Source organism: Saccostrea cucullata, unplaced genomic scaffold (genome assembly GCF_032062105.1).
Source record: "Saccostrea cucullata isolate Sc308-1 unplaced genomic scaffold, CSIRO_AGI_Scuc_v1 ctg454, whole genome shotgun sequence".
NCBI classification, from domain to species: domain Eukaryota; kingdom Metazoa; phylum Mollusca; class Bivalvia; order Ostreida; family Ostreidae; genus Saccostrea; species Saccostrea cuccullata.
The window spans coordinates 51,013-73,989 of record NW_026933264.1 but is presented as its reverse complement, the minus strand read 5'-3'; the positions used below and the strand labels follow the sequence as shown (position 1 = coordinate 73,989).

Here is a 22,977-nt window from a genome sequence, read left to right as displayed (position 1 = left end):
TGTTTATATTATATGTTTTGACGTCAAGTGCGGTTTTATGACGTAACAATGGAGATATTCATGGTAGTTCATGAGAAAATGAACTGCATTTTATTTTGTGAAGAATCATAGGGGAAATTTATTGGAAATGTATATATTTAGTTATGGAAACATTTTGGTGACAAAAAACAATACAAAACAGGAGCAGAGCAAACACGGGACTCCATAATATCAGAGGTAGGATCATGTGCCACGGAGGAGTAAGCATCCCCTGCCAACCGGACACACCGCCATGTGCTCCTTGTCATGATCCGAAAAAAATAGCATATGTTGATAATGACAAGTCATCATATGTAAAAATTTTCAACATCTGTTTTTACTAAAAAAGCATTTTTTTTATAATATCAAAGATACTAATTTTGAACAATTCATCGTCAAGAAGAGTTGTATAAAGTGTGAAAAGATGGAAAATATTTTTTAATTTCAAAAAGTTCTTGAATATTCATATATGATTTCTCCTTTACAGCAGTTGATATTTTTGGTGAGGATTAAAGATGACTTGGTCTATAGTATTAGCTGAACCTAGCAATGTTTCTTTGTTTGTAAGATTTTTATAGATTAAAGAAAATAAGAGACATGCATTGTATAGGTAGAATAAATTAACTCAATCTATTAAATATATGAATTAAGGAGGACAGACAATGATTCTAGAGGGGTAACAGTAAACTATGATGTGGAATAAATTTTCAGCGATATTTTATTTTTGTGAACTCAACTCCCTTGCAAAAAATGCCAACATGAAATCTTCGCCAAATGCGTTAGATCGATTGAAAGATAGATTATTAAACACTTTTTTTCCTAAAATAAAGCTTTGAAAATGTGCCTTGTGGAATGAAACATATGAAGATAACGAACAGTATTTAATATCAAAAGTCCATAAAACAATACAGAATAGGAAGAGAGCAAACACAGACTCCCAAAACATTGGAGGTGGGATCAGGTGCCAAGGAGGAGTGTGCATCCCCCTGTCGACCGGTCACACCCGTCGTGTGTTCCTTGAAATGATCGGGAAATAACGGAAAAATCCGTCGTTAATTCAGTGTAATGGACAAACAATAAGTATGTAAAAAGTCAGTCAGGATTTGATTCAATGACAAGCTGTATTTGCTGACAAGGTCATTATATCGACCATAGAACTTACAAAATGATGACTTTAAAAGAGACTGCTGATATTCTTGTTTCATCAAGTAATGGTTTGGGGGTATTTGTAGGGAATGCAAGGAGTGGAATGCAACTTGAAATGTTGTGGAATACAGACATTTTTTGAAATGAAAAGAAAACCTACTTGTGCAGAATAAAGGTTATTATAGCTATAAATTTTAACTGCTCTAATAGATTCTTTTTAATGTAACTCGTAATATCTAACACATACGAAAAAAATATGCTTTTTTAAGCATGTGAAACACATGATATCTCAATTCCATTGCTGAATTAATAAAAATGAAGACCATTTGATGTATTATCAAGAGTGTATATTTATGATTATAAAAGTCCATTTAAATCAGTTAACGGTTCCAAGATTCTTCTTCCAGAAGGTAGAGTGCCTTTTGAGGCACATTTGCTCGTAGAATGTAATATATTTAACTCTTTATAACAATGAATGTGATGAATGTCAGCTTTTCCTTTCCTTGTTTCATGATATAGTTTTCTTGGTTTCTTCTTTATATTCATTCAAAGATACTCATGGGGGTTGAATTATTAAATTTAATCTCTAGATGAAGATAATAAAACATATGCCTTACAGTAAAAACACAAGGTCTTCTGGAAATGTGACATGAATTCTATCTACATAAGATTATATAAAGACTACTGAGTATAAAAAAAATCAAAAGGTTTGTATTTAAATGAGCAAAACAACAAAGGAGGGAGTGTTTACTTGTAATATAGCAAAAAAAAGCTTTTTTTCTTTTCTCTCTCTTAATCAAAACGAGAGTGATGAACAAAACAGAAAACAAAAGCACCTCTTTTCCTCTGTGGTTGTATGTATTAGGATAGGATTTGTATCTGTGGGTGCACTAAGTTTAAAAAATATTAATCTGAGAATTAAAAAAAAAAACTATTTACATGAGTAACAAAAAACTAATGAAGATTACGGCATTTATACTTTCAAGGCTTATAATTAATGGAATTGCATTTCTGTAGCTTATCAAATATCGTACATATCAAAAGTCTTTCCTTGTTTCAGGTATTACCGCTACATCGCCAAATATTTCAAATCATTACCGCTACATTTTTTCAAAATTTCGACCGATCATTACCGCTACATTTTTTCAAAATTTCGACCGATCATTACCGCTACATTTTTTTTAGTCAAAAACAACTCATTACCGCTACTTATGGAATCAGCCGATATACAAGTACGGAATATATTAAAGTTCCAATCACAAAGCTTTCACAAAGAATTCAGCACGACGTTTTACAGTTCTCATTCTAAATTTTTAGAATTTTTTGCAATGTTGACAGAAGTAAAATATATGGCAGTGTAACATAAAATATTTGGTTGCTGCCATGTATAAGCATAAACTGCTTCAAATATTTGAATAAAATACGTAGTCCATGATTTGTTGTATCTTATTTTACATATTTTGGAGTCGCGTGTGAATGTGGGATCTGTACACGCACAAGTGGCTGGCTAACGAAATAGGCAACGTTGCGGTAATGTATACTTTTATATGTAGTGGTAATGTATTGTTTTTGTAGCGGTAATGACTATGTAGCTGTAATAACAATTTTGAAAATGTAGCGGTAATGATACGCACCCATTCCTCCTAACCATATTTGTTTGTTTTTATTTCATGGGTTACATTTGTCGTCATTAAACATTAAAATAAATACGTATTTAGCACCTTTACGTCATTCTGTTCTATTTGTTCGAAAAAAAAGAAGATATAGCTATTATGTTGCCTTGGATTACCAGTGAGGTTAAACAAAAAGTGCCTTAAAGCATACATCAGCATTAGTTAGCTAGGATTATTACGTGTAGCATTAATTTGCAGCGCTGATCGACCTTCGAAGGGGAAAACAGTCTCAGACACGTAACATTTCACATAAATATACCCCTACGGTAAAAGGGGGAAAGAGACTTTTTCTTGTAGAATGTCAATCTATATAATATGCGCATTTTTATTCCAACATTAATTCATATGGAAACATGATTTCTCTCGAGAAATCTTTTGATCAGAATTTTTGATGTGGCATAATTTTTTATTGACTAAGTTACAGAGCAAAAAGATTAGAAAACATTAAATTTGCTCTTATTTTACGGTTTTACAAGGAAAACATCTAGATGGTAATCATACCTTATTATCCTAAGAAGATCATATTAGATAAAAAAAAATATTTTTGAAAAACTGTGCATACGACTTCAAATCATAAGCAATAAAACATTTTGATAAATTACTCAAAAAGATGCAACTTTATGAATATATTCATTTCTGTATAGAGTGCCAAGAGTTTATTTACCAGTCACTCAATAAACGACAAAAGAGCTTAATGAATTCTCTTTGTAATATTCACTTCAAACACAAAGACATGTCTGTAGTCCAAATTCCAAATTAACCATTATAATGAATGTTCTTCATTTTGGATCCAATAGGGTCGTGTGCAAAAGAGCGACATTTTCGCGACAAGCGTTTAAAAAGGTGAAGTGTACGACAGCTTGAACGCATGATGTGATATCATAAAGGCCCTTTCACAATTGGCGCACGAGCAGAAGCGACAAAATATTCGTGCGACCGAATAATTTTGGTTAGGATCGTCAACTGTTGCCAAAATAATCGCATATGAAAAAAGTGTTCGTACGAAATTTGCACGATCTAAAGCGACTGTTGTGCATTAAATCTTGCGATATATCTTGCGTCTATATGCGACTGTTGTTGAATGAAAGCGAGTGTTGTAAGATAATGCGATAGGATTGCACGACTGATCAGGTAATCGGACGATTGAACGTGCGACAAAACAATTGGACGTGCGGTGCTCGTTCGCTCATGCATTCTATAGTACGAATGTTCGTGCGAGTCAGAGGGCCGGGTATATATACCACCCGTTTCCGACGCTCTTCAGTTGACATAGTTAAGATGCTTATAATTATACACGGTATATATGCCTGTTGCAAAGCATGGCAATTGAAGGTGATAAATCAAGCAATGATGGTAAAACGTTGCAAGATTACATGAGACATGTTGAGCAACAGTCTCATGGTCGCAAAACACACGCAAAGACAGCTGCGATTCATCTTACGATCTTAAAAAATCGTGCATCACTCTTACGAGTACATAAAACGTTGTAAGACGTTCGTACTAATTTTCGTGCGTTGAATTGCGATAATTTTGATCGCATTTGGTCGCGTCATGTGGGCATGTTGACTATTTTGAGGAGACTTGATGCGACCACTAAAACACATGCAATGAATGCGAGACATCGTGCAACGTATGCGATAGCTCGTGCGAAGCTAAAATTTTCCGATCGCAAAGTGCTCGTGCGTCAATTGTGAAAGGGCCTTAACATATACTGTGTGTTGTGCCACTTGAAAGTGGAAACTAGCTAAAGCGCGCTAAACGTGAAAGGATCAGAATGTACACGTTATTGCGCGTTAAAGAAGAACATTATTTTTAGCGTTTTTTTTGTACAATGTGTTTATGAACGATATATAAGCAGACCTTTAAAAAAAACCTTAATCAAGGTGACAAAATTTGAACCAAAATAAAGTTCAAAATGTTAAATCAAAAGAGATTTTAAATGGGCAAAATAACCATATTTTAACTTAATATCAATTTGAAAATTTATTATTCGAAGAAAATATGCAATAATATCAGTAAGTTTATAATGATGCGTAGGGAATCCTAAAGAAATTTCAATTTTTTTCATCATGAATAAATCAAAGTCCCATGTTTAAGTAGGTACTGGCACGAAAAAAGTTCCTGAAGAAATTCAGATTGAAGTAACTAAGAAGTTGATAGTTTGAAGTTTTTTTTAAATGTAAAATCTATTAATTTTCATAATATTTCATTATCCAAAGATTTTGTATTTGTCATATTCTGTGAATAATGAAAATATTGCCCATGTAGTAAAAGATGAAATTCTTTGCTAGAAATACTCAGATGAAATATATGGAGATAACCACCAGTATTCAAGTCCACAAAACAATACAAAACAGGACCAGAGCAAACACGGACCTCCAAAACATCAGAGGTGGGACCAGGCCTGGGGGTCATAAAACTTGGACGAGCTCACTTTGATCTCAGTCTCACTTTTTCCAAAGGAATAAACAGTGGAAAAGTGAGACTGAGATCAAAAGTGAGCTCGTCTAAGTTTTATGGCCCCCAGGCCAGGTGCTTTGGAGGAGTGAGCTTCCCCTGCCGACCGGTCACACCAGCCGTGTGCTCCTTGTCATGATCGGTAAATAACGGAAAAGATCTGTCTTCAATTCAGTGTAAATATAATGGACTAACAACCAGAATGAAAAACGTCAGTCAGCATTTGACTCAGTGATAAACTGTATTTGCTGACAAGGTCATTGTATCGACCATAATTGTGACTGTTAACGAGACTGCTGATATTCTTTTTTCATCAACTTGTTTGTCAATATTTTACCTCGTTTTAGAAATTGTTCATACGTAGAGCATGCTCTTGCGCATCGAATCAACTGAGATTGAAAAACTCTGTATGCATGTTATGGAGGTATATTGCTGCACAAGTAAGGGAAGTTGATGATAGAAAAGTGAAAGACATCACGTCTTTCATAGAGCTTGATTGTTAGATTACCATTAACATCTTTTTCAAGTAAAATATCCAAATATGAAACAGATGTGTCAGACTCAGATCAAACAAACATGAAAAATTCTCTGATCTAGTTATTATAAACGAATAATAACTGTACAAAGACAGGTCTTCTACATGCATGTACAGTAGATGGCTTTCATTCTTATCAGTGAAATATTTCCGTCAGGTATCTGAATAAACTACATCCTTGATAATAAAAAATAATAAAACCAAAATTTGGACATTTATCGTATAGTAAAAGTAGATTTTATCAAATCTAGAAGCTGATTAGCAACTTAAAGAGTAAACTCAAAATATTTATTGGTATGGAAATATGCTTCGAGGACGGAGATAGAAGATTTGGGGTCTTTGTTACTATCCTTACATTTGTAAGACCAACAGAAGAACAGGAAGACAAAATTAATCAAAGTTCTTCTTTTGCTTTTTGCCAGGCATGTCTTCCAATCTTGGTTGCATTCTTAAAACGTGAAAAGCGTGTAATGAAATCAGCCTTAATCAAAATTTTTATTCGTTCTGTATGTTATGCAAGTTGGACATAAATAATAGCGGAAACTGATTTGATAAAGCCTGACATTGTTGATAAATTAAACCTGTAGCTGTTTGTGTAACACCCTGTAGAGAGAATCGCAACACCATCTTAATTACCGATTATTCTGTTACTAATCTATCAGACACACAAACCTTAACCCAGCAAAGGTTCAATCAATCAGACCAACTCAAAAGTCTACAAGTTCATTGAGACTGTATGTCAGTCAGAGACAATTGTTATTGGTTTTAAAAAGGAGAGGAAGCGCAACACGTCATTTTGTCTGGATCTTCTAGATGCTTGTTTAAAGGAAACCTTGGAGCCTGTCTTCGAGCTGACAGAGAATAAACGTATTAACAGGTCTGATGGGAACTAGTTCATTGTGTTAACTTGGCGCGTGTAATTTAATCAGAATTGACAACGCGTGTCAAGTGGGCGAATTCAAATTGAGCAGAAAATAAAAGACAGAAAATAAATAGAAGCTTTCATTTGAAGACTTAATTTCAGGAGTGTTTTATGTTTTTGAACAAATCCGACTTGACAAGGAAAATTTAACCTAATAGACAAAGATCTGTCTTCAGGTGAGTAAAATAAAAATAAAAAATTATTTTCTAATTTTTTTCATATTTGTTTCTTAAATAGTGCTTAATGTTGGATTATTTTAATTATTATCAATTACCAATATGGCGCCCTCATTATAGCAAGTGCCCTTTACATATTTGTGTACTTTAATTTGATTATTATTTGCACTTCTTATATGTTTATCAAAGAATCGTTTTCCTTTTATGTACTCCAGAATAAGTTCTCCCCCTCTCTCTCTTTCACACTTTGTTTTTCTAAATGTTTATAAATAAATATGCATCTGCATATATTTCACACTGAAAAAAAAATAACGTAAATTAACATAAAAATATTTTGTTATATGGGAAAGCTTAATAAAATGACAAGTTCCTGTGATGAAATTACTGGAAAAGTAGAGTGGTTAAACAGAATTAAATTGGCTGCATGAGATTCTAAAATTCTTTTTGAATACATTGCTCTATGTTTGTCTATCAACACACTGCTTTATATTTGCCTGTCATGATTTGGTTGGTTTGAACATACTAGTAGTCAACTGAAATATGTTTTAATAAAAAAAAAACACGGATGGTCAGTACTCTAAGATGGCGGCGCTCCTGTCAAAATGTTACGAGAATACTCTACAGCTCTTTCTTTCTCTATTTAATCTCAAGCAAAGGAGTATTTTACCGTTCAAAAAAATACAATATACTGGAACAGTGTGAATTGTTCTTGTTATACTCTATAATTCTTATAGAAATATTGAGAAAAAAAAACTAAATTAGATGTTTCGATATATCTACTTTCTAGATTTGTATTTTGCTAGAGGAAAGCATATTTTTATTTTCAGTAATTAAAAGATGAAATATTTAACCAATGAAAAAAAACCCAAAGTTCTTATATTAATGCTATCAGAGTTTGGGAAAGTTTTACCTTCTCTAACACGTATAATTTTTCCCTGAACAATAGGCTCATATCTATAAAAGAGTTCCAATTCGAACATATATTTCCTTCACTGCAAAAGATTGCTAAGCATTTCCTGAACAAATCGAGATGAATTTATATATAATTATCTAAAATGATATAACATAGCTGTCTTTGTATATTGATCATTTCACATATATTAAATCAATAGATCATGCGATTGGAACCCCCGTGCTAATACTAGTATTTTAAGACGCACTAATTATGCAAATGCACAGAAAAAGTATAATCCCTGAAACAAATATTCAAAAAACAACAACAACAACAACAAATTCAGCATCAAAATTATATATTGCTCAAGATAGAATTACAGATTAACGGTAAATAAATGTTTTGTCCCATTTATATATTTTTTTCTAATAACTGGAAATGTTAGATGTCCATAGAGAGAGCTGAAAAACTGAATCTAAATTTTCTCTTCTTGTACAGAATCACTTGTAATTGATACAAAATTAGGATGATTCCAAATATCACTAGATGGGGAAAAAGTTGATGGAAGTCTTAGATGTTAACAAGCAATTACTTGCAAAATGACAAGAAATTTCACATTTGACACCATAACTTGTAAATGATAGAACCACCTTTTTTCAATTTGAACAACTCCTCCGACAAAATGGCGTCTCACCTCTTCGTCACCTTTTCATCTGAAGGTATTTTCGCAAATCCGCGCGTTTAATATCTTCTAACACATTATCTCTTCATTGCAATAATATTTAGACAAGAAAAATAATCCCCACGCATAACACGTGTAACAACTAATTGTTTTTATTTGACGAAAAAGCATTCATTTGAAGACTTCTCTTACGGTTTTTCACTCTACATAAGATTTAATACGATTTCACCAGTGCAAAGGTTCATATATGGTAAGAAAAACAATACATGTAAATATTTATTAGTAAAAATTATATAATTAACCTTGAAGGGTTTTTGTATAATTGACTGATGTGTTCTTGCAATCGTTTGATCCTTTGAGATTTACAATTCTCTACAAACAATATTTTGCCAATCCAATGTTTTGAATACGGTTCTCATAAATTAATATCCAATGAAACCGTATCAGACAACTTGTTATTTGATTTCCTTATTTCAGATACTGTGCTGGAATAAAACACATTACTTAATTGATAATGCTTTTGATTGAGGCAGCCGGTATCATGTGATTGTGATTTTTGTAATGAAGACAGGAATATCAACATAAGATAATGTATCTTATTATGTCTGAGTATTGGAAATGTGTTAAGTTTCAAATACAGTTTGTTGTGACATAGTATGTTGCGGGTGAGTAACAGAAATTCAAAACCTCAGGGGCAAATATTTGGATACTAAGGCTTTTCAATGTATCTAAAAATGTCTTGCATACTTTTTGCTTTACTTCTTTATAGATACCAAATAAACACTCGATATCCCAAAGCCCACTTATTGTTTGAAATAAAGATCGAATAGATGACGCAAAAGGTGTAGTATATGCAATTTGAATAAAGTCTTTCCGGATCTGTAAGTGGAATTAGTCTAAAACTGTTTTCTTATGACGTAAAATAAAGTTAATGAAGAATAAGCTTTTGGATTCAAGGGACTTTGGACTGATGACAAAATACGTAGGATTGGCGTGAAGGATGTGAATGTTATTGGTGTAGCACATCAAGACAACATTTTCGGTTTTCAACATCGAAAAAAAACCTTTATTTTCAAACACATTGAAAATAAAATTAAGTTGAAACTCGTACAATCAATTATTGCAATGCTAAAATTTCATCAAGTTAATTTTTTTCTTATTTTTATGAAACTTTTAATTTAAACGTGATTTAGTTTAAATACTTTTACGTTTGTTGCAGTTATACAATGAACTAGGGTAAACCCTTTGAGTTATGAGAAAATTCAGAAAATAAAAGTCGCCCGCGTGGTTCAAGTGTTTGCTTCAGAGACATGATCATTTCGTTACGATTTCGAATCCCACTTTGGAGACTGGTCCTTCGGATGAGACCGTACAAACCGAGGTCCCGCGTCGTAATAGGTGTAAGCAGGATTGATTGATTGATTGTATATTGTTTAACGTCCCTCTCGAGAATTTTTCACTCATATGGAGACGTCACCGTATGCCGGTGAAGGGCTTCAAATTTTGACCTTTACTCGGCACTCAGGGCCATTGAGCAGTGAGGGATCTTCATCGTGCCAACGCCTGCCGCTGACACGGGGCCTCGGTTTTTAAGGTTTCATCCGAAGGACCCGCAACTTTCACTTCAAGGTGCCGAGCGCATGGCGAAGGAACAGTTGCTACCCATTTTATCGACTGGGTCAGTCGCGGCCGAGATACGAACTCACGACCTCCCGATCACGGAGCGAGCGTGTAGGCAGGAAAAAATCTCTCGATCAATGCTCAATGGCCTCCACCGGCAGGTGGGGCGCCTCAAGATGACTGTAAAATCTCGAAAAGGAAGTTAAACAAACAAAACACCCACCCAACCTCCCTAAATACAATGAAAACTGTTTGAGTATTATTTTTGTTCCGTGAAATATAGTATTCTATTATCTGTTATAAACTGAATTAATATTAATTTTCTTGACACAAACAGTCCTAACGTTAACATTCTATTCAGCTCTTAAACTTTTATACATTTCCTTTTCACAAACCTCATAAAAATGCAAGTGCAAAAAAAAAAAAAAAAAAAAAAAAAAACAAACTTCCGAACCGTAGTGCATAGTGATTTTTTTTCTCGTTTTTGGTAGTTTATTCAAGATCATTCTCAAAATATTTGTAGGTAACGCAGAAAAAAGTAAAATTTTCTTGTGAAACTCAACACATATTGATTTCTCGTAAATATATACTAGGATAACAACCTACAGTATATAACACCGACGAGAAACCTACATTGAACATGTGACATTTCAATCTATCTGCGACTGACATGGGTACGTCGAAACTGACGTCTTTCAAAAAAAATCTTACAACCAGGCTTCAGATTTTTCCTAAAATAAACTTTCAAGAGAAAAATAATACACTATTATAAGTTTAAAAAGTTCTAGTCAATACGATTCTTTTATAAGTATTTATAATAGAAATAACTTTATTGTATTGAATTGGAAAGATTAAATATCTTTTGACCGGTATAAGGGTGTTGTGCTCCTTCACCTGTAAATGCATACTATATTACGTCTAGGGATACAGTCTTCAGGATAGTCTTGTGACCCTCTCGAGAAATACATGTAAATATCACTGGAGTGTTTTGGTTGATTTAATTAAGCAAAATTATATGATGAGAAGCTAATGTAATCGTCTTAATTAAATTTACCTCAGTCCTTCTACAATAGCATCAAAGCTCTGAAATTTGCTTTTCAAAATAATCATATTCAAGGGGCTTGAGAAAAATAAAAATGGAAGAGTCGTCGAATGTTGATTATCGTTAACAGAATGTAATAAGATAGAGAAGCATTTATTTTATGAAAAAGTACTAATGAATGGAATTTTTGTCTAGTAAAAAATTGTATTTGCAAACTGATGTCTTGTTGCATTTTACATGTAATATACATTTCCATCCATTTGTACCACCAACGAAGCCAAATCGCTTCTGAATTTAGCAGGTCAAAACAAAACTCTTTGGGAAACCGTTGTCAGAATTGGTAGTGAATAATGCTTTATTCTGTCTTGTTTAAATGTAATATCAACAGTTTATCAGTGGCAAAACCAATCCATTTGGTTTTTACTCCGCTTTTACAGCAGTTCTGAGTGATGAAATATCTAAATATCCAAAGTTTCAATTATCATTTGACAGTAAAGAACATATCAATTACATTTTTTTATAGCATGGTTACTTCACATTGTTGAATTCCTAATTTATCTTTAATGACGTCAAATCCACATGGAAAAAATTCGAAAATTTTCACCAACTCCTCATAGAATAGGTACATTCTTTATCAACGATCTGTTCACAGTGAAATGGCTCACTGGTATTTATTTCAAATCATTTAAATCTTATCAAAGCGACCTACTTTCAACATCGAATTGAAAGAAAAAAATTCACCCTGAACCTTAAAACTATCAAAATATGTGTCGACAGCAATTTAGAAGAAACAAGACAAAGATACACCTTAATCTGTTCTTTTTTATTTCAATTGCTCGTTTCTTTTCTCCGATTTGATGAGAATCAAGATAACACAGAAAGCTATCTAAAGTGTATAAGAACAAAACGCACGGTGCCTCTTAATTCTGAAGGCCAAAGGTTTTTTTTTTTGAAGAATGAAAAATACGAGTAGATCTTGTAAGGCTTAACAACATTCATCAAAGAGTGTAGTACTTTAACTTATTAATGATTCTACCATATCCATTTTAGATCAACTGTCTTTAAAAAAAACATAACTTGGATTCAGATCCCTGTCTTTTTAAATCAATCATACAAAACAGTTGAACGTACGTGTTAATCTTAACAACAAACATAACATTGACAATGTAACATTTGTCTTGTGTCAGTCCAAAAAAAAAAAATAAGCACAATTATGCAAGAAGCATCAAATCATTCATCTGCATAATATAGTGTTTATATTGTTATCATTATTTAATGAATCTGATATGTTCTGTAAAATTAGAAACTTTGTGTCGGCACATTTTAAAAAAGTACAAAAATGCCTACTGTAATTCGATACATTGAACTATGGTTAGAATTCATTGAGAATGCTCATTCAGAAAATAGTTTAAGGAAATGCTACTTACTTTTTTCACTTAAAAATTGATAATTGATGATAATATAACCTTTATTGAGAGGAGTTAATAAATCTAGTCAATAAATGGTTCTATTTTTACATCCTCTGCATAATATGACTCTCTGATTTTCTCATCTTCATCAATGGGTCAAATGGTTCAATGTAAGAATTTTTAAGTTTACTCCCAAAGAACGTTTTTATTTTTTTCTAAAACGGACTTACATCTGAGCAATAGTTGTCATATAAGCACTACTTACTTAATAATAAATTTATACACAACCAACAGATATGTGTATCCTTCTTTTAATTGAATCTTACTGCTGTTATATATATCCCTATAAAAAAATTCAAAGGAAGAAATTAGTGCTAAGGTAAAAGAAACTATTTGTTAAATTATTGTCGGGATCACTTAAAAAATTATAGTTTTGGTAAACGGCTAAAATGATAAATTAATTGCTACTATTTGGAAATTCATTAGTTGACAAAGGGTATTTCAATTAAATTCTCTTAAATCTAACTTTAGTTAAAATTTACGAAGCACATATAACTTTGCAAATAAATTTAAGTTGGAATTGTTCTGTAAATAAGCACATGTTTCGCATAATTTTATAAATATTTATACTTGTATAAAGATAAGTGTACGATTTGTTTTTAAGTGTATATATGTGTATAAATATGCATATAAAACAAGCACGTTTTTTTGTAATTCAGTTAAGAAGCATGTTTTCACATAAATGCCGGTTATTGACATTTTTATATCGATTTTAAGTTAATACAACGACTACATTTTGAGATAAAGTTTCTTTAAAATTCTGTAATTTAATTTAAAGTTGTACTTTCTCTATAAAATTTATAAGTAAATGAGAAAAAGGCAATTAACAATGAAATTGTACAAGTCCTTTTTTAAATTTTGCATTGACAGATAAATGCTTGTATTTTTCCAAAACAAAACAAACTCCTAGCAATTTCCTAGCGCCCTATCTTGATCATTAATCCTTCGCCCGTACAGGCATTGACTCCCCGATAATAGCCGCACGTGTAGATTTTCGTAACTTACATTATTGTTAAAGTGACATAGCAAGGAATATTCTGACAATCGCATTTCCAGTTGATTATTTCCCTTATTTTTAAGAAATATCACATATTTTAACTTCACACAGGCTTTTAGAGTAATTTTCCCGTGAAAATGTATAAAATGAAATTACTTTTTAAAATATCAGCTAGCCACTTATACTAATGTCACGTGTAATATGAATGGCCACAAAGCAATGAATGAAGTCAACTCATAAACACCAAATTCCGCAGGTCACTTCAAAACAAATTTAATAACGAATACACAGTGGAACTAATTATTTTATTCTTGAACATCTAATCAAGTTTTAGGGTGTGAATTTACAAGTGTCCTTCCTAGAAGTCGTTGTTGTTTATTGTTAGGATAACATGTAATGTTTTCAAAAAATCTTCTATTTTTACTTTGAGAAATGTATAGGAATAAATCAGTAGCATATATATATATATATTCGTATTTTGTAGTTTAAGTTAATAAATTAAAACATTATGTAAGGGAAGATATTGTAATGAAATATATATAGATAACGAACAGTATTCAAGGTCAAAAGTCCCTTAAATACATGTAATACAAATTTGGAGCAGAGCAAACACGTACCTAAAAAAATCAGAGGTGGGATTGGGTGCCATGGAAGAGTGAGCATCCCCTGCCGACCGGTCACACCCACCGTGTGCTACTTGTCATGATCGGGAAATAAAGAAAAATCTATGGACAAATCAGTGTGAATATAATAGCTTAACAATTAGTATTAAAATTGTCCGACATCATTAAATTTGGACTCAATTATAAATAGTATATGCTGACAAGGTCATTGTATCGACCATAGAACTTACAAAACGATGACTTCAAACGAGACTGCCGATATTCTTGTTTCAGCAATTGTCTATCAATAATTTTCCTCGTTTTAAAAATTGTTCATACGTAGAGCATGCTCTTGTGTATCGAATCAATTGAGAGATATAAATCCCGTATGCAGGTGATGAAGGTATATTGCTGTAAGGAAAGGGAGGTTTACAATTAAAAAGTTAAAGTAATCACCTAAATCATACAGCTTGGTAGTAAGAGAACCATAAACATCTTTTCAAGTAAAATATCTAAGTATGAAACATGAAACAAGTATGTATATTCTCTTAAAAGTATAATCTATACATCAGTAATGATTTATACATGTAATTTGCTTTTATGCTTCCTTATGTATATTTTCAAAAGAAAGGTTTTACAAAATAATGATTTGTAATTTACCTATAATATATTTTTTTTAATTTCGTTTTTTTCAACTCGATGATCATGATATATTGACGATATCTAATTAATTATTATTGTTAATTCCATTTGTATGTTGAGTCGACACCCGGAGAATTCCAAATGAGTTAGAAATAAATATCATAATAGACACCACAGAGTCTGTCACATCTCTTTCATATAATTTGTAAATTTTACCGACGATAGCCGACAAAGGCCATCCAACAACGACATGTATTTAAAGGTACATAGACACAGATCTGAAGTTATTTTTTTTCTGTATATCACGACTTATATGTTGTAACAGCAATTCACACGAAAATATATATTAAAAATCTTGATTCATCTTAAAGTTTCAATTTTGGAGTTTCAATAACTTTTAGATGAAATAACATTTTTAATATATTTTCATGAGAAAAAATATTGCAATACTGTATATAAGTCATGATATTATACAGAACATTTGAGAAAATATTAACTTCAAATCTGTTTCTGTGCACCTTTAAATTGCACGACAAACAAGGCGACTTCGGCTTTCCACGGACAACTTTTCTCATGAATGGTAGTTAACGCTGGCACCTGCATATGCATGTAGTTTTATTTGATACTCAAGAGAAATCTTCTGAGTATGACACATTTTTAAACCGAGCCAGATAAGTTGATCTTACAAAGATTTCAACAACCTTGTTTAAAGTCTGCATTTCGTAATTCTTTATGGTCATTTTGAGAGCTTAACAAATACAACTTATCTCTGGATCGCACGTTGGTTGACTGTTTTCATACATTTTGTTTCATACTTAATTAAACTATCAAACATTGAGTCTACATGAACAATACTATTTTCTAAGACTACTTTGTCTTATAGCTTGTTAGTTCTAAACTCTCCTTTCACTTTTGAAAACGTTGCTCCGCACCGGGTATCCTCTGAGAATGATTTGTTTTAAAAATCCTTTTTTCTATTATGTAGCATTTTCCCTTTAGATCCATCCCACTTTATAATTATTGAAAACTATATTATATATCAATTTTCCTTTCCGATTTCTTTCACAAAATCCGAAAAACAATTATAACGTTTATGAAGCCATAGTATTATTGCGCAGAACTGCAATGCTGCATCATGCCAAGGTCTTAACTGAGTATATATAAATACCGGGATATCATTATGCGAAAACTAACCCTAACCTCTCCAATAAGTGCGGCTAACCCTAATCGCTCGAGAAGTGTGTAACAACTATGATAATTTTTTTTGTTAATGTTAAAAGCATTTATTAGTGTGCGAGGACCAAATCTAAATCTCTCAACCAATCAATCAGTAATAAGCTGTTAATCAATATTTCTGAAAGGTGTAATTAGCAAAATCAACAAAAGTGTATAAATTATGGCTTTTGTAACCTCGGCAATGATTGACAATCATTGACACCGTAATTATACAAGCTGCAACTTTTCTATATTTCTTTCCAATGAAATTGCTTTAAAAAAAGGTACATGTTAGATCGAAGCTAAAAAGTTTTCATTCAAACATCAAATGAGAACAAGGATTGTCAGTATCAAACTGAATATTTTTAATTAATGTCAAAAGCTTTAATTGAGTAAATTTAACCATATGCATTGCAAGCTGTTAATCAAATCGGAAAAGAAGTTCATGATATTGATCACAATTAATTATACAAGCTGCAATTGCATCATAAGTCGTCCTTCCTTACAGAAGTATGGTTTATAAAAGTATTTGTGTAATTCGTGGTAACTGCGTTGCAGTGGAAGCGCATTATTTGATTTTTTTTTTTGAATCACGTATGAAATTACACAATGAAAGTGAATGAATGGTTTGCTAGAACTTGTGAAAGAAAGGGATTGAGATTTAGTTTCAATAAAAGTCAAGGAAATTAAAAGAGACAGTAGAAATTATCGTTGGTTGTCAATGAAGAGGCTTCTTAGAGTTGTTATTGACCCAGGGGCTATATACACGTGGTGTTAATGTTCTACGAGGAAAAGATCTAGCGTAAAAGATATTGCAGTTTCATTGTTCTCTATGCAAAAGGTTTGACAACACAAAAATGCTTAATAAAGATGTCATGCCAACAGGCTAATGAAGAGTATACGCCATCCAAATTAAATTTGGTATATTTAAAAAATATGCAATAGTTCAGACCAGGTGAATCAATAATCAATTAAGATTTAATGAATTTTAAAATCATTTTTGTGAGAACAAATTGATGAAGAGGAGATGAAATTTCATTTCAATGATCTATCAATATTTATGATTATTGATATTATATGTTGCTGTGTTAACACATTCTGAAGCACGCAAAAAATCAGAGGGATATATCAAAACACAGGAGTGTTACAATGAATTAAAATCTTTTTATTAAATATTACATGATTTCCCCTAAACACATAAACTTCCACTTACACTTTCATTCTTTCTTTCATGTCCCATTTCAATAATAAAATATGAATGTTTGCTTTGTTACAAGGACTTTGAAAAAAAAAACATATCTAAAAATCTCACACCGATGACATCATATTTGCTTGATGTTGTTTTTTCTTTCTTTTAATTGTATTTTTTTACATTACAATTTGCCAACAAGAAAACGTTTAATCTATGTTACGTAAAATATGTTTCTACTTTTGATACAGATTATTGTTGATAAATTAAAAAAAAAGAAATAACGTACTTGATTTTGACATTGTCATTGGACTATAAATCCTTGCGTGTTGGTGCTTATTTGTATTCCTTAAAAATATAAAGAGCTCACTGAGAACTGACAAACCCTTGCCTTAATAAGATATACCCCAAACATACAGATGGATATATTTCATTCATTTTTCATTTCTAAAGTAAACTCTATAAATGTTTTTTTTTTCAAAAGAAAAATATTTATATTAATGTTAAGAGATAAATCTCAAACTTTGAATGAAAGGGAACGACCAGATTATTTTATAACAGGTGGCAGGAACATTTTCTTTCCTTCTAATATTTAATTACAATAAGCCTTTTGTGTTTCTCTCAATCGTTACTCTCAGAAAGCAAAGTTGCCGAAGAAAGGTGTTGAGGACTTTGCTCACCCCGCAAGAGGATATCATTGTTATTTTTAATTATTTATTTTCTATAAAGCAACAAAATGACAGGCCATCCTCCTTAATCCCAAGATTTTCAAATTTTTTTTTCAAATTTCACTTTTATTGAAAAACAATATGGATAAAGTATTGCATATGGAATTTTTATGCGCCCGAATGACCAGATATTTTTTAACCTGTCTGTCTGTCTGTTTCTGTCCGTCTGTCTTTAATTACTGTAAGTCTTTTGTTTGTCTCCCAAACTTTAACCTTCGCCATAATATGCATACTCCACTAATTAAGCTCTTTCAAATGACACCAAGGTCAATGACCTTGTGACCTTGACTGTGGCCTATATGCTAAAAATAGTTTTTTTTAAAATTTAACCTTCGCCATAACTTTTGAACCATAAAAGATAGAGACTTCATATTTAGTATGCATATTCTACTAATCAAGTTCTTTGAAATGACACCAAGGTCAAATTTCACTTGACTGTGACCTATATGCTAAAAATAGCTTTTTTCGAACTTTGTTACCGCTAGGTGCATAGTGTTTCACAAACACATCTTGTTCTGTATGGTTTAAGCTTGTTACTCGTACTCAAGGTATCACAATCGCAACACTGTACGGTCAAGAGTCAATTTTTGCATGAGCTATGCCTTTCAAAGACCCTGGATCGTTTTAGCTTACTTTTTTTGTAAAATGGAAGCTTTAAGTTTACTTGTTTGTTTAATATTTCAGAGCATGCAAGTGGCAACAGTTGAGAACATAATTCTAGCGATTGTTTTATTCACCATGACGGGAGCAGCTCAACGAAGACCAAGACGACGATTTTGCGAGTGAGTACTTTTAGTTTAAAGAAAGCAAGACAACTTTTAAAGAAAGTGAAGTTAAAATAATTTTGACAAAAACTTTTAAACGGTACAATTTGAAATGTGAATAGAAGTAAGACTCAAGATTGATCTTTCAAAACAGATATTAAGCTTTCAGGAAAAGTTGAGGATAACAGGGTTACTTTTAATGTCTCCTAATTTCAATGGTCGAGTGAGATTTAATACAAAAATAAAACTTTTTTGTTTTTCTTTGTTAATTTTAAATGGTTTTCGTTCAGTTAATTACGCAAGAGAACATTAATAAAATCAGCTAGTAAGGATACCAAGTTATGGTTGAACATAGAAAATTTATTTTAAATTGCTTGAAAGTTAAAAAATGTAAATACATAAAAGGAATGAAAAATGCATTTTGAGAAGCAATCAACTTTTATGCCTTAACGCTTTGACTTTTTAAAAAGTCGCATATTAGAATGATCAATATCAAGACATATTGTCTTTTTCCGATTAAAGTATAAGATTTTCTATACAGTGCCCAAAATAGTAGATTTAGAAGGATTCGCCCCCTTCATACTTAATTAGAAGCCGTAATTTGAAGACGTTCATATCAAATATATCATTCCAACAACCTTGATCAATCCTTATATTTGATAAACTAGTATCAAGGGCTGCCAAAAATATTTTACTGAAAGAGTTAAGATGATTTAAATATGATCAACTACGAGGCGCCGGGGACATGTATTGTAAATTTAAAATTGATATAGAAATTTGATCTGCTTAGATGACTTTATATAATGAGTCTCGCTTTAAGTATTTCGAATTTCCTGTACAAAGGGAAGAGAGTTGATCACTTTGGGAAGGAAAAATTACTTTCTAGAGATGAATTTGGTAAACTTATTTTTCTAAAATTAGTAGATATAGATAAATATAAATAAAATGTATTTTAAAAGAGAGCATTTTATCGATATTAGCTTTTTAAGAAGGTGTTATTAGTAAAATACTATGAACAAGGGCTTTGCAAAGGAGCATCCCCTCTCAGAGAGCATATCCATAACTCAAAATAGCATTCTACACCGATCCCGATGCAAATTGCTTTACTTCCGTGTCGTACTTCACTAACTCGCTCACTCACAAACAAACATATACACGATTGCGTCACTAACATATCCTCTCCAACTCAGTTGCAAGAGGATAAAATAATTTCATGTAGAGTTAGTACATTTCAGTATAATATTTTACATTAATTATTGAAGCTCAGATTGGTTTATTTATGTATTTTTAACAGCAAACATGACATGGTCTACTTAGACAAATCATTATCTTATAATCATTTATACAGTTTATGTTCATAAGGTAGATCATAAAATGGTTCTAAAAAAAATTTTTTTCAGAGTATATCCATTTGCTCGCCGATGTTTGGGAGTAGCTGCTAAAAGAGACGTTAGTGCTAATATGAATACAGAAAAAAATCGGGAACTTAAATTGTTGGAACTAAAAGATTTGTAAGTCAGAACACTGATTGATTAATTACAGAAATAAGATAAAATCAAAACTGAACAGCTATAGAAATTTCTTGACACAACTGGATCTGAATTTTTATCAGAGTATTTGAAAAGCTAGGTGTTTTAAAAAAACTACTTCGAAAATGTAAATATATTTTTAAAAAGCAATCTTATAATTTTAAAGGCTTGATAGAAAAGGATATGCAGCAAAAACAGACTCGCGACGAAGCATGGTGTCCTCCGAAAACGATGTCCTAATAAATGCCATCAACAGGATTCTACATAAAAAACAAACATTATCAGGATCCAAACATCAGGTAGTATTTGGTTCTCTACCTCCCCTGAAAATATTGCTTCCTACCATGGAAGTGACCGATCAAACTCCTAAACTTTTTAAATATATCTTTCTTTAAAAAAAACACTTTTGCTAGGTAGGTTTTAAAATTGTAGTGGAATAAAAATTTTTTTTTTAATATACATATTCTGAATTGTACGGAAGCCCTGGAGGGACATTGACTTACTTGTTTTGACTTATTTGTTAAAACTTTTTTGTTTTGACTTATTTGTTTTGAGATATTTTTTTGTTAGTTCTAACTAAGTGTAGGTAAGCCATTGAGAACGATTAATTGTAGTTTTGTAGTTAAACGTACAAAACTGATGTGATTACTGAATTTTTATCCGTTAATTACGGACGCCATTGAGGGATATTAACTTATTTCTTAAGTGTCTTGACTTATTTCTTATGTTTTTTGAATTAGTTCTTGTGTGTTTTGACTTAGTTCTTATGACTTAACTTTGATTTCTTGTTATTTTGAATTTGTTATGACAAGTTTAGTTTACAAAAAGTGGAGTGAAAGATGGAGACAACGTATAGTTTAAGAAAAAAGAAAAAAAAATTGTCCTTGAATTTATTACTAACGACAAGATAAAATAGTAGTCACGTTCTTGACTTCAGTCATAATGCAAACTGGAATTTACATATAAGAATTAAGTAATAACTTTTAGAAAATCAGAATTAAGTTATAACAACAAAAATAATATTTACTTTAGAAATCACAACTGTACTGGACGTTAAAACCAGTTAAAATAGGAGTAAATATCATGTTTATCATAAAAGTAAGCCGAGCAACAGGTTTTCAATAGCTTTCTTACACTTAGTTATAACTAGCTACGTAACATTCTAAACAAATAAGTCAAAACAAAAAAGTTAAAACAAATAAGTCATAACAAGTAAGTCAATGTCCCTCCAGGGCTTCCGTAGAATTGTGTGTTTTTCAAAAATACACTGAAATATTTTTAGATGTATAGTGTTTCCATTATATTTCAGGACAAAGTTTTTCTTCAGTTTGACGGATTTTCACAACCCCACGAAGATTATCCTGTTGACTTTTGGCAGTCTCGCTGATAACTAAAATTAATAACAACTAACTATAATTTACACTCTGTATAGAAACAACATGTGAAATCTTTCGGAAATTTTGAAATTTAATTTAATAGCATTGGTCGGTATAGAAAAAAATGAAATGATATATAGCAATTAAATTATGGAAATAAATCTGTTTCAATGATTAGAAGTATTTGATGTTTCGATTTGGTAATATTGGAAAAAATTATAGCGAATAACTTTGTATAGACATAAAACTATAATCTTATTCTTATTATATATTTGTTTTGTTATAGTTGTTTTAGATTTAAGTTTATTTTCGAAATAAAATTGTTTAAAATACCTTTACCATTTAATCCTACCATTAATGTTTTGCTATAGGAATACATGTACAACACATATTTTGCAAGAGAAATAATATTACTATTTATAAACTCGGTAAATACAACATTTCTTCAGTAAATTAACATAAAAAACAAAGTTCTCTTTGAGATCATATTTATGAAAAACGTCATAATTACTAGTAATTGCAATTTACATAAATGCATTTGAAATTGGATCTTGCATTCTATAACGAATTAAAAATGTGAAGGTAACAAAAAGTGATTGATTAAGAAAGCTACAAGTAATACATATCTGTAAACATTTAACATATACCAAAGGACCCCCGGAAACTTCAGGGATGGAATCAGGTGCCTATGAGGGGTATACATTTTCTGCCAAACAGCAAAATCCACCATAACCCTGGCATATTGATCAGATAAATTTATTTAAATATTTCGTAGTCAAATCTAATATAAAAAAGGCCTAAAAATTGATGTTAAACACGCAGAAAAATATGACCGAATGATCGGTTATATTTGCACATTAGATCATTATTACAAATGAATTGCTGACTTTAAACAAAGTCTTTTGAATCCCCGTTAATCAGTTTATTTGCAAATAGCGTGTTTAAAATTAATCGGACAGAGATATCATTTTTCGGCAATCTGAGGCAACATCGATCATTTGTTGTCCACTTAAGGCGTTAATTTACCCATACTGACTAAAGAAAGTAAAACATCCAAATATAAAACAGATATATTTTCCTTTTTTGTCTTTTATTTCCTGTAAATTCGCCTTCGTTGCGCAGTGTTTAGAGTCATCTTTGAACCTCTTTCACCAGTTAGAACTCTGTGTCTGAGACAATCATTGTGTCGTTTCATCGTTTTCATCTCTTTCTTCTCTGAACAGGATTTATACCCCTCCTTACACATTATTGCAAAATAATTTGGTGCGCTGTAGCAGCCGCTACTCACAAAACCCAGCTTAAT

The 22,977-nt window shown here is 31.6% G+C and overlaps 1 protein-coding gene across 1 annotated transcript; it reads left to right on the top strand.

Annotated features, from left to right (window-relative positions):
* The first annotated feature begins 6,418 nt into the window (after nt 1-6,418).
* Nucleotides 6,419-22,007, top strand: LOC134237818 (uncharacterized). The gene is made up of 5 exons (XM_062719966.1): nt 6,419-6,927; nt 18,690-18,787; nt 20,170-20,280; nt 20,465-20,597; nt 21,608-22,007. The coding sequence occupies exons 2-5, from the start codon at nt 18,693-18,695 to the stop codon at nt 21,683-21,685; spliced, it is 417 nt and encodes a 138-aa protein (XP_062575950.1). The 5' UTR covers nt 6,419-6,927; nt 18,690-18,692; the 3' UTR covers nt 21,686-22,007.
* Nucleotides 22,008-22,977: the final 970 nt, after the last annotated feature.

Excerpts from the sequence above, each read along its gene's own strand:
- LOC134237818 (XM_062719966.1), top strand. The coding sequence starts at position 18,693 with ATGCAAGTGGCAACAGTTGAGAACATAATTCTAGCGATTGTTTTATTC. Across the intron at positions 18,788-20,169 it reads CCAAGACGACGATTTTGCGA|AGTATATCCATTTGCTCGCC; the intron begins GTGAGTACTTTT and ends AATTTTTTTCAG. Across the intron at positions 20,598-21,607 it reads TATCAGGATCCAAACATCAG|GACAAAGTTTTTCTTCAGTT; the intron begins GTAGTATTTGGT and ends ATTATATTTCAG.